This window comes from Schistocerca gregaria, chromosome X (genome assembly GCF_023897955.1).
Source record: "Schistocerca gregaria isolate iqSchGreg1 chromosome X, iqSchGreg1.2, whole genome shotgun sequence".
Classification (NCBI taxonomy): domain Eukaryota; kingdom Metazoa; phylum Arthropoda; class Insecta; order Orthoptera; family Acrididae; genus Schistocerca; species Schistocerca gregaria.
This window is the reverse complement of record NC_064931.1, coordinates 329,586,538-329,598,338: the sequence shown is the minus strand read 5'-3', so window position 1 is coordinate 329,598,338 and position 11,801 is coordinate 329,586,538. Positions and strand designations below refer to the sequence as shown.

At 42.4% G+C, this 11,801-nt stretch overlaps 1 protein-coding gene across 1 annotated transcript in view; it reads left to right on the top strand.

The window, feature by feature from the left end:
• Positions 1-1,554: 1,554 nt before the first annotated feature.
• The window catches only part of LOC126297849 (solute carrier family 41 member 1-like), a 329,510-nt gene continuing 319,263 nt past the window's right edge, over positions 1,555-11,801 (top strand). Inside the window, exon 1 of the mRNA XM_049989112.1 lies at positions 1,555-1,593. Coding sequence (XP_049845069.1) covers positions 1,583-1,593 — 11 coding nt within the window. The 5' untranslated portion in view covers positions 1,555-1,582. The remainder of the gene's footprint in view (positions 1,594-11,801) is intronic.

Sequence of the window (11,801 nt, the reverse complement as noted above, 5' to 3'; positions counted from 1 at the left end):
TGGGACTTCATAAAAGATCATGATTGTGTGCCCCGCCTACCGACTGACCGAGCGAGGTGGCGCAGTGGTTAGCACACTGGACTCGCATTCGGGAGGACGACGCTTCAAAACCCACGTCCGGTCATTTCGCTAAATCGCTTCAGGCAAGTTCCGAGATGGTGCCTTTGAATGGGCACGGCCGGCTTCCTTCCCTATTCCGATGAGACCGATGACCTCGCTGTTCGGTTCTCTCCCCCAAAATCAACCAGCCGACCTACCAGCTGATCTACCCGACTTTAGAAACAGCTTTGTTGCAACAATTACTCCAGACACACTGATCAAGGTTAAGGAAGAAAAAGCCTATCGACTTGATGTGTTACGAATGATTCTCATATTGAACACTTGTGACAGAAACTATTTCAGTTGCTCTTTCATTTGATGTATTGTTTACAATTGAAAGTTGATTGTAATAAATGCTACCAAGACCTTAAAATCCATATCTTGATTTGAAACATCCTATATCTTCAAATTTTTACATTTCATAGGCAAGTTGACGGGAAATTATTGATGAATCGCCGGCCGGTGTGGCCGTGCGGTTCTAGGTGCTTCAGTCTGGAACCGCGTGACCGCTACGGTCGCAGGTTCGAATCCTGCCTCGGGCATGGATGTGTGTGATGTCCTTAGGTTAGTTAGGTTTAAGTATTTCTAAGTTCTAGGAGACTGATGACCACAGATGTTAAGTCCCATAGTGCTCAGAGCCATTTGAACCATTGATGAATCTTGTCCACAAGACCCAACACGATGTCCTTAAATCCTACTGTGCGACAACCTTGGCAGCTCTCTGCGACTTGAATGTCACAGTTGTTCGAAATATTCATCTACGGCGATAAATTTTCACTTAGAGTCACGCCCGTTCGAAAACTTTTCCCTGTAAATTTGTCCAGCTTTCCGAGCGCTGCGTGTTACTACGCCGTACATTAATTATATGCGCGCAAGTTCTAGTAACGAACAATGCTGCGTCTTCGACAACCATGAACTGTGAGTATGGTAACCTCCATCATGGAGACATCACAAAGGAGTGTGTATTTATTTATTTATTTCAGAGTTAAGCTGCCATTCTCTCAGACATTACTCAACAACAACCCGTACAACTAGAAATATTCATTCAGATCATTGGTCTCTCATCTCAAAATTGTCCTTGTAGTATCCCTTACCGTATGTTTACAACAGTAACAATAGAAGGGAATTGTCTAAAGTGTAATCGTTTTCTTCAGAATATAGCCGTTATATAAACTTCTCTGGGGCGAGTGTGGGGCTGGTTGTGGGAGGAGATTAATAATGTTAGAAAGGAATGCTCTCCCACAACTGTGGCTTGTATAGAACATAGATGTAGTTTTTATCACAGAAATTAAATGCGATAATAAATGCTGCTAGTCACAAATGAGCTGGCTCGTGTAGTTCCGTGGTAGTGTTAGCAGAAAGCAGACAGGATGGTGGCGTTCTTGAGTGGTCAGCAGTCGGCACTGACCTTCCAGCGCATTATCGCGAGAGGGCGCCGTCATAGCTGCCAGTTCCTCTGTCGCTGCCGTCCGCCACCGTCCACATGCTGCGAAGGTTAGTCTGCCCTGCCCATGCTCTTCATTCTTCCACTGTTATCCCTCGTTTACTACCCTTCTAGAGGCTACATTTGCGTCATCGTAGTGGCATTTTGAAAACGTACGTCTCCTCTATATGCGCACTACTAGAAGACTCTCGACGACGTGGCTGACAGGAGTAGCTCAATCGATAGAAATCGAATGACAGCTTCCGTATCGACTGATCTGTGGTCACTGCTCCCGTTAGCAGTAAAGCAGTGTGTTTAGTGTGTCTGACTCTGTGAACGTCTAAATAACATTCTGAGTTAACAATTGCTGTAATATTATGTGTAACAGATTCTGAAATCATCTTATTTGTTGACACATGACACATTAAAATGATGTTTTCTGCTATATAAAGTCGATAACAACCGAAAAGGGGTAGTATCTCTTAATGGCGTTCGAATTCTATGGATTCGGCTACTCCCACGTCGCCGTGTGTGTCGTTAGAGTCCGCGGATACATCATGTAGGCTGTTTTTTTCTTTTTATTAACCTTTGAGTATTCCCAATACAACCATAGACGTAATAAACTCATAATTACAAACAATTGGTATGGAATGAAACAACAAAACACAAATGATTTTAACATAATACAGTTCATATCGCTATTTTTGTTTCTGTTAGAAGGGAATAAAGTTCTTTATACTCTGCGAGGTCTTTGGTTACCAATAATATTGTCGTATATGTTGATGACTGGTATTTCTTACTCACAACATTCCTTAGCAACTTTGATTTGAGGTCCCGCTAGTTAATGCAACCCAAAATATGTGATTTTTGTCTTCCACTTCGTCGCAGTCACAAAGTGGAGATGGCACTATGCTTATGCGGTGTAGATGTTGTGCAAACCGACAGCGCTTGAACTTCAGTCGCGCTATGGCAACTGAAAATTTTGCGTGAACACATCAGACTATGGTACCAATGCCTGGGTTATTTGCGTATACTATTCTCCTTTAGTTGTCTGGGAATCTCGACATTCTTTGTCCCACTCATTCCGAATCCTCTTCCTGTAAACCAGTAAATATCCTCTGCTGGAACATTTGTTTAGTCTTCTATATATGAGTTCACCGCTTTCTTAGCCGGAGTATCAGCGATTTCATTGCCCAATACGTTGATATGCGCTATAATCCAATACATTATTACCCTGCAGCCACTCGTTTCCAGTCGGTTTACGTATGCTGTTATCTCATGGGCTGTCGATGAAAATATTTAAGGAGAGTGTTAGAGTCCGAAAAAATGAAAATGTTGTTCTCTGCTAACGTATGGCAGTACCTAAGAGTTTCGAAGATCGCCGTAAGCTCTGTCACCATTATTATAATTTCCTTTGGAAGCTTGTGCTGAAATCTTACTTGCACAGAGGTATCCCGGTGTCCCAAAAGTCGCAGCCTGTTTGTGTATGCTACTGCAAATGAAAAAAAGACACTAGGTCTTGATAAAGTTCGTGTTAGATTTAAAATTGAATACGTTGCGATATTATCCTCTTTACCAGCTCATATTTATCGAGAATCTCCCGCGTTGCACAAAGTTTCGCCTGGTGGGAAAAGATTATGGGTCATCCTTCCTTACAAGAAAAGGTAACAGAATGAATGCACAAAACTATAGACCAATATCGCTGACGTTCATCTGTTGCAGGATCCTAGGGCATATTATAAGTTTGAGCCTTATGATATTCTAGTATGAAAAGAAGCTGTCCTGAAGAAAAAAAAGCACAGATTCAGGAAACACATCTCTTGTTAAAAAACAGCTCACTTTATTTACAGGCTATTCTGTGATAGTAGATTCTAGAAAGTCGTACGGTGATGTATTACATTGCCTATCTACAAGGTGTCCGGTAATTCCCGTTACAGACTTTTAGGACTTGTACAGGGGACGGAGTAGACAATATCTTGAACCCATGTCCAGAGTCCTACTGTTTCCGTGGCACAGCCGTTTGAAAACATATTTGCTATGTAGGTATGCAACAGGAGGGTTGGTTACGTCGGAACGTCTGACGTCAGTTGGCCTTCTACCCTACCTCTCTGACATGGTTCGAGCTTCATTTGCGAGTCTGTGGGTGGCGGAGCCACATGGTTGAGTACACATTTGCAGAATACACCGACATGATCCTTCTGTATGGTGAAGCTCACGGTAACGGAAGAGCTGCTCGTCGCCTTCATCCGCAACGTCCGACTCCATCGCGTATCTTTTTCGCCACAATTACGCAACGGCTACGAGAAAGGGTGCCTTTACCGTCACCAGGTGTCACGCATGTGAACAGTGGTGCTCCAAGGAGACGCCGCACACCACAAGGAAGAGGCCGTACTGTAAACAACAGTGTTTGTGAAAACTGGTTAAGTTTCCTTTTTGTTTCTTTGGTTATTAACGAGTGGTTGTAGAACAAATTATATACTGTGTCACGCCTCATAAATTACTTGTAAAAGTGGTCGCGTTACCAACATGTCTTCTCCGGAAATGGGTTCAAATTCAAAATATTATCTACTCCGTCCTCTCTAGACATCCTAGAAATTTATAACGGGATTTCAGAACACCCTGTGTAATGGCTATAGGATCGCATTGAGTATGTTCACAAACAAATCATTGGCGCAAAGTATGGTTAACAAAAAGAAACCTGTACGTCGAAATGAATTGTGAATGTTCAACCAAAGGTTATATAGGAGTAGGGTCTCTAATTTACACCCTGTGTCTCAATGACAATTTTCTTTAAATGTAGAAAAACACATGGCAATGTCCACAAGAAACACAAGTAATCCAGTAGTATCCAATTACAAGATCAGTTAGTAAAGTAAATGAACCCGTCACGTTGTTTAAGTATCTAGGGGTTCTACTACGTTGCGGTGTGAAATGGGACGATGACGTAACGGTCAGTAGTAAGCAAGTCGATTGGACGACTTAAATATGTAGAGAGGATTCTGGGAAACTGCGATACATCTGTAAAAGAAAATGCATAAAGACACTTCTACGAAACTTTCTAGAGCACTTTTACAGCATTTTGAGGCTTTGTCAAGTAGTTTTATGACAGCATACATCGAATTAATTTAGAGACGCACTGCTAATATCGTAACAGATCGACAAACCTGATACGAAAGTGTTAGAAATAAAACCCTGTAGGGTTCGTTTTCACGTTGCGTTTTACGTCAAAGGGAAAAATCCGAAAATTGTTAATTTGGAATCATATGACACAAAAAATATTTTTTTGCTATTTGTTGTCCGTTTTTTTGTCTGTCCGTCTTTAGACTGCTTTTCCTCAGGAACAGTCGCAGGTAGCAAGTTAATATTTATGTAAGGTACTAAGGTTTACGGGTTCATTAGTAGTGTAAATAATTTAAGTTTCAAGCAATGAAAAGATATGACCGTTTATGTGACATATTTTCAAATTTACAATCTCACTCGTCAAAACCTATAGGATACTTCCCGTTGACCTAATTTGGCAAGATACAATATTTCACAGTACAAGTAAAGGAAAACACCCGCAAATTGTTAATTTTTAATTATACTGAATGAATTTTTTTTCTCATTTGTTGTCCCTGTCTGTCTGTCCTGTTGTTAAGACCCCGTTTCTCAGGAACGGGTAGAGGTATCAAACTGAAATTTATATCAGATACTAAGGACTTCGGTTCCTTGGCAGTGTAAAATAATTAAGCTTCTAAATCAATGTAATCAAAAGAAACGACCGTCTATAAAGAACCCCATTTCTCAGGAATGGGTAATGATACCAAGTTGCAATCTATATCAAATACTAAGGTCTCCGGTCCCCTGGCGGTGTAAATAATTTAAGCTTCAAAGCCAATGCAGACAAAAGACATGGCCTTATATATAAGATATTTTGATACTCGCAAACCCACTCATCTAAACCTATAGAACAATCATATACAGGGTAATTCTTACTAACGTTTAAAAACCTCCTAAGCGATGTAGATGACTCTAAGACAAGTAATTATTTTTAAAAAAAGTGGTTCAAATGGCTCTAAGCACTACGGGATTTAACATCTGAGGTCATCAGTCCCCTAGAACTTAGAACTACTTAAACCTAACTAACCTAAGGACATCACACACATCCATGCCCAAGACAGGATTCGAATCTGAGATCGTAGCGGTCGCGCGGTTTCAGACTGTAGCGCCTAGAACCGCTTGACCACACCTGCCGGCTGCAAGTAATTTAATCTAAGGTACAAGGGGTCGCAAACATCAGGAAATGCTCCAAAAGTGAATGATAAATGTTGCACATGTGAAGTCACCTAACCTCTCAACGGTGTGAGGAATCGCCAAAAACAAAACGTGGTGCGGATTCCACACTAAGCTGTAGGTTCCCTTTCCCCGGTTGGATATCTGGAGTGGTTTAGGGACACCCAAGCCGCCGAAGTGGCGTCCGCTAGAAAGAGTTGCACCAGGCCACTCAGCCACATGAAATTATATATCTGTATACATAGTTATGTTTACGAAACACCCAGAGCGCGAGTCCTACTCACACTTGTCTGGTTTCCATTTTTAATGAAATTTCCGACATTTGACTGTATGGTTTAATATTCATTCATTTCACACTATCGCGATTTCGGCTTTATAGCATTGTCAAATGTAAGGGTGAAAGACATCAAAATGTCAGATGTCAAAATGATAGTTCACCGTGGAAATATTACGACATATATCTGGTCATATACACCAGTCGTCGCGTTACGGGATGTGAGTTCGAAATGAAAATAGATAGTGTGACATTGTGGTTCAAATGGCTCTGAGCACTATGGGACTCAACTGCTGTGGTCATTAGTCCCCTAGAACTTAGAACTACTTAAACCTAACTAACCTAAGGACATCACACACATCCATGCCCGAGGCAGGATTCGAACCTGCAACCGTAGCAGTCGCACGGTTCCGGACTGCGCGCCTAGAACCGCGAGACCACCGCGGCCGGCTGTGAGATTGTGCCCAGCAGGAACATTTCATCACACTGTGTTGCGTTTATGATGGCAAAAGAGTCCTGCGGCATGCACAGTATCTGCGAGAAGGCTGCAAGGTCATTAATATACAACACACTTTCCTGAGGCACACTCAAAGTTACTTCTATCTCTGTCAATGACTCTATCCGAAATAATACGCTGCGTCCTCCCTACCAAACAATCCTGAATCCAGCCACAAATTTCATTCGATATCCCACACGATCTGATTTTTGATAATAAACGTGGATGCGACACTGAGTTAAATATATTTCAGAAACCGAGAATTACGAATCTTGCTGACTTCCTTAGCTTTCAGAATGTCATGTGAGGAAACTGCAAGTTGGGTTTCACATGATCTTATATTTAGAATCAGTGCTGTTCAGCATGTAGGAAGTCATTCTGTTCGAAATATTTCATTACGTTGAGCACTGAATATGTTCTAATATTCTACAACAAATGGGTGTCAGTGACTTTGAACGGTAATTTTGTGGATCACTTCTGCTATTCTTCTTGTAGGCAAGTTTTTTTCCAACTACTGGGCACAGTTTTTCATTCGTGGGATCTACGGTAGATTATGGCTAAAAGATGGACTAACTCGGGCGCAAATTCGGTATAGAGTCTGATAGTGTATTTCAGCTGATCCTCAGCACCAGTCTTCTGGGCAGTGGTGCGATAACTAAACTGGGGTAATACACCTAGACATTTATTTGTAAAGGAAGATTTGAAAGTGAAGTTCAGCGTTCATAATTTTGCCTTACTACCTTCAATTTCAATTCCTGTGTCGTCCATGAGTGTCTGGACGCTAACTTTTGTATCACACATGACTGGAATTCCTTGGGTTTTGTGCGCGATCCTTCGATAACATTGTGATAAGGCAGCCTTCACAGTTTCACACATTGTTCTCTTGACTGCCAAAAGCGTTTGGTCAGCATCTCCGTTGTGCAGTAGTCTCTGTTTCTTTAGAAGTTTCTTGAGAGTGACTGCATGCTGTGGAGGGTTCCTCCTATAATAAACTGTTCTACAAGGAGCATATCCATCAAGTGCATGACCAGCTATTCTTCTAAACATTAGACATGAGTCACAGTTTTTCTACATGCTGCTCTCGAGCGCTAAATGTTTCGAGTACCTTATTGAGATGACTCTTTACGTAGTTTGCTGAACAAATAAATCCTTCTACTTGCCTTATTCGTCCTTTGTCCTATCGAACATCATCGGACGAAAACTCCAGCGTCATCCACAACCAGTATTAATCGTCCCTATATTGACGGTCCAACTGCAACAGCCATTGCACTCCATCCTACAAACCGACATCTGTAAAACACAGTGTATGCACGTTTGCATGCTTGCATTCAACATTCTGGCGGTTAGAACGGTTGTTAATGTATCAGCATTTCTTATTTTCAATGGCTTATCTCACCCTTACATTAATATGTGATCTTGCAGAATTAATGACTTAAATATGTTACACAGACAAATGTATTAATGAAATTTTCTTACTCTGCTTTAACTGTTTTTTGTGTTCCGATTTTTTTCCTTCTGTATATGATGAAATAATATCTGAAAAACCTGCTCAAATATTCAGTCAGATCTTGATAATATGTCAAAGTGGAGCAAAGATTGGCGACCTGCTTTAAACGTCCAGAAACGTAAAATTGTGCACGTCTCTAAATGGAGAAATGTAGTATCCTATGACATCAGTAACAGTGATTCAAAATTAGAATCAGTCAGCTCATACAAATACCTGGATTTAACAATTCGTAGCGGTATGCAATGGAACGATCACATAGGGCCAGGCCTAGGTAAGGCAGTGATTGGGAGAATTCTGCGAAAAGCAGTCATTCCACTGAGGAGACTTCTTACAAATCACTTGTGCATTCCATCTTAGAATATTGCTTAAATGTATGAGACTTGTATCAAACAGGACTAAAAGGGGATATTGAATCTATACAAAGGACACGACGAATATAGTCACTGATTTGATTGACTGAAGGTGGTGTCTCACGGGAAAATCTGAACTGGCAATCTCTTGAAGATAGACGCTAACCGTCCCACGAAAGCCTACTTATAAAATTTAAAGAACCTGAATTAAGAGAATAATCTAGGAATATTATTCAGTTCCCTACACATCGCCCCGATAAGGACCATAAATTAGGCTAACGACAGCACCTACCTGGGCATTTAAGTAGAGGTTTCCCACGCTCCATATGCAGATGGAATGCGAAGAAATCCTAGTATATGATGCCATGCTAAGCACTCTCTGATATGCACTCCACAGTGGTTATTCAAATGTAACAGTGTACAGCCGCGCGGGGTAGCCGTGCGGTCCAGGGCGCCTTGCCACGGTTCGCGCAGCTACCCCTGTCGGAGGTTCGAGTCCTCCCTCGGGCATGGGTGTGTGTGTGTTGTCCTTAGCGTAAGTTAGTTTAAGTAGTGTGTAAGCCTAGGGAGCGATTACCGTAGCAGTTTGGTCCCATAGGAACTTAACACAAATTTCTAGTGTACAATTTTCTTTCAGCCTGCTGAGTAGTGAATGTACACCTTTCTGTACAGTGCTTAAGGAAATGTTATCCAAGTGTATATCGGTTTTCTCAAACTCAATGAACGTTCAGTTTGTTCTAAATGAGTCAATACTGTCAACAACAAACCTCATGATGAAACGTATGTACGAATTCCTGAACAACGGCCTACGCGAAGTTTGCGAACTGATATTACATAACAATCTGACAACCCTTTTCTGAGCTCAGAGTATATTTTATGAGTACAGGGTGTCCGTAATTAAAGTTCCAGTTTTAAAACGCTGTAGAAAGAGAACCTTTGCCCAGAGTGACCTCAAATGTCAACAGAATATTATCGACGGATGCTTAAAAGCCATGGGAAAAAATTAAATAAAATTTAACGAATTGGTGGCGTTGTAAGCGTATTAAGGTACATTATGTCGGCTGAAAATGACAGATGAATGTCAAAACGACGGCTATTGTTTGAGTTGCACATGATACCAGCCGTACTGCTGAATCTGCGAGCTGTGGCACTGTTGGATAGGTAAGTCCGTCCACCATGGTCGTACCACACCGGATGTGAAAAATCGATTTTCAGTTTTCATGAGGCCGAAAGCCGCATAAAAAGCAAAATGACGTCGGTTTTTAATTATCCTGGGGCCAAAAACATCAAAGAAAGCAAAATGACATGGTTTCTAACTGTCGTGGGACTGGCTCAAGACATGTTCAATATGCTGTGCACCATTATCTGATGCAAGCCGAAATCGAGACACAGCGTGTTCCACAGCAGATCAGAGTGTCACGTTCAGAATGTGTTGCAAAATACTCTCCTTCAGTTTAGCTACGTTCATAATTGGAGCACTGAGTACCACATTTTCCAGGTAACACGGATTAAGATCAGGTGGTCTGGACAGTCAGGCTGTAGGGAAATAGCCTCTGATAATTCTAGAATTTCCGAAATGCCTCTACGGTAACCGTCTGTGAAATGTGGGGAGGAGCACCATCTGGCATAAAAATGATCGTACTTCACGCTGTTGTTGGGCTGTAATGACGTTTCTGCGCAAAAGACTCTCACAGCGTTGACCAGTGACGGTACAGGTAACGGGACCCGCAGTACTCATGTCCTCGAAAAATACAGCCCTGCGATAAGCGATGCCGTCAACCCACACCACACAACCAACTTTGCAGAATGAAGTGGCGCTGATTGACGTGCGTGTGCATTTTACGTGGCCAGTTCTGACATGTCCTTGGAGATGGAAATGGACTTCGTCTGTCCACAGAATGTTCGATGGCCATTCACTGTCTACTTCCACGCGAACAAGAAATTCCGTTTGCCTTGCTGGCAGGTCAGAAGGAAGTAACTTCTGAACATGGGTGATTTTGTGTGGACAGCGCCGTGCTCGCAGGTATGTACAAATTCCCGGCATTTCCACGTACAATACTGTTTGCATACCACCGCTAGGCCCCTTCTGCAATGCTTTTACCAATCAACTGCTTTCCTCCGTCTGTCACACTGCACTTTTATTTATTTTTTGGTCTATGACATTCCTCCCTGCTGTTGAAATCTGACGTCATTCTGAGCAGTGGGTCTCTTTCTACAGGATTTTGAAACTGGAACTTTAATTATGGTCAACCTGCAAGTCGCACTGCATCGCGTCAACAATTCGAACACAAATACAGCGCTCACACTGCAATCCGCAAACAAATCAGTCGTACGACTACTTGCGTATACATGGACCGGCGACCAGACCCCATTCTGATGGGATTTTAGAAAGAAGGAGCGTAGGAAGATTAGGGTTTAACTTCCCGTCGACAACGAGGTCAGTAGAGACGTAGCCCGAAAGGATGGGAAAGGAAATCAGCCGTGCCTTTCAGAGGAAGAATCCTGGTGTTTGCCATAATCGTTTTAGGGAAATCTCGAAAAATCTAAATCTGGATGGACGGATGCCTATTTGTACCGTCGCCCTCCCGAACGAGAATCCGGTGTGCTAACCACTGCGCCACGTTGCTCGGTTAGGGTTTTAGAATGTTTGTCGTACAACATGCCTTTTGGTATAATGGATACTGAAAAGTCTATTATCTTAATATATGAACCCAAGTCGTTACAGGACCAAAGTGACGGAAACTATCACTAACGTGACCGTCAAAGAACTGAATGGATGGTGGTATCTCAGAATTGAGCCCAACCAGCAAGTGTTTTTAATCACCTATACTACAATTTACGACTTGAATAGCTAACAGGATTATTTGGATGCAATACTACATGTACTGTACTGAGCGTAAACAGTGGATGACTGAACAGTGTAGAAAGATTTTGTGGAGTGACGAATCACGGTACACAATGTGGCGATCCAATAGCAGAATGTGGGCATGGCGAATGCCCGGTGAACGTCATGTGCTAGCGTGTGTAGTGCCAACAGTAAAATTTCGGAGGCGGTGGTGTTATGGTGTGGTCGTGTTTTTCATGGAGGGGGCTTGCAGCCCTTGTTGTTTTGCGTGGCACTATCACAGGACAGGCCTACATGGATGTTTCGAGCACCTTTTTGCTTCCCACTGTTGAAGAGCAATTCGGGGATGGCGATTGCATCTTTCAACACGATCGAGCACCTGTTCATAATGCACGGCCTGTGGCGGAGTGGTTATACGACAATAACATCCCTGTAATGGACTGGCCTGCACAGAGTCCTCAGTTCACCACTCCGTGAAGAATGAGCTGCGTTTTCCCAAGAAATCTTGCAGCACCTGATTGAACGTATGCCTGAT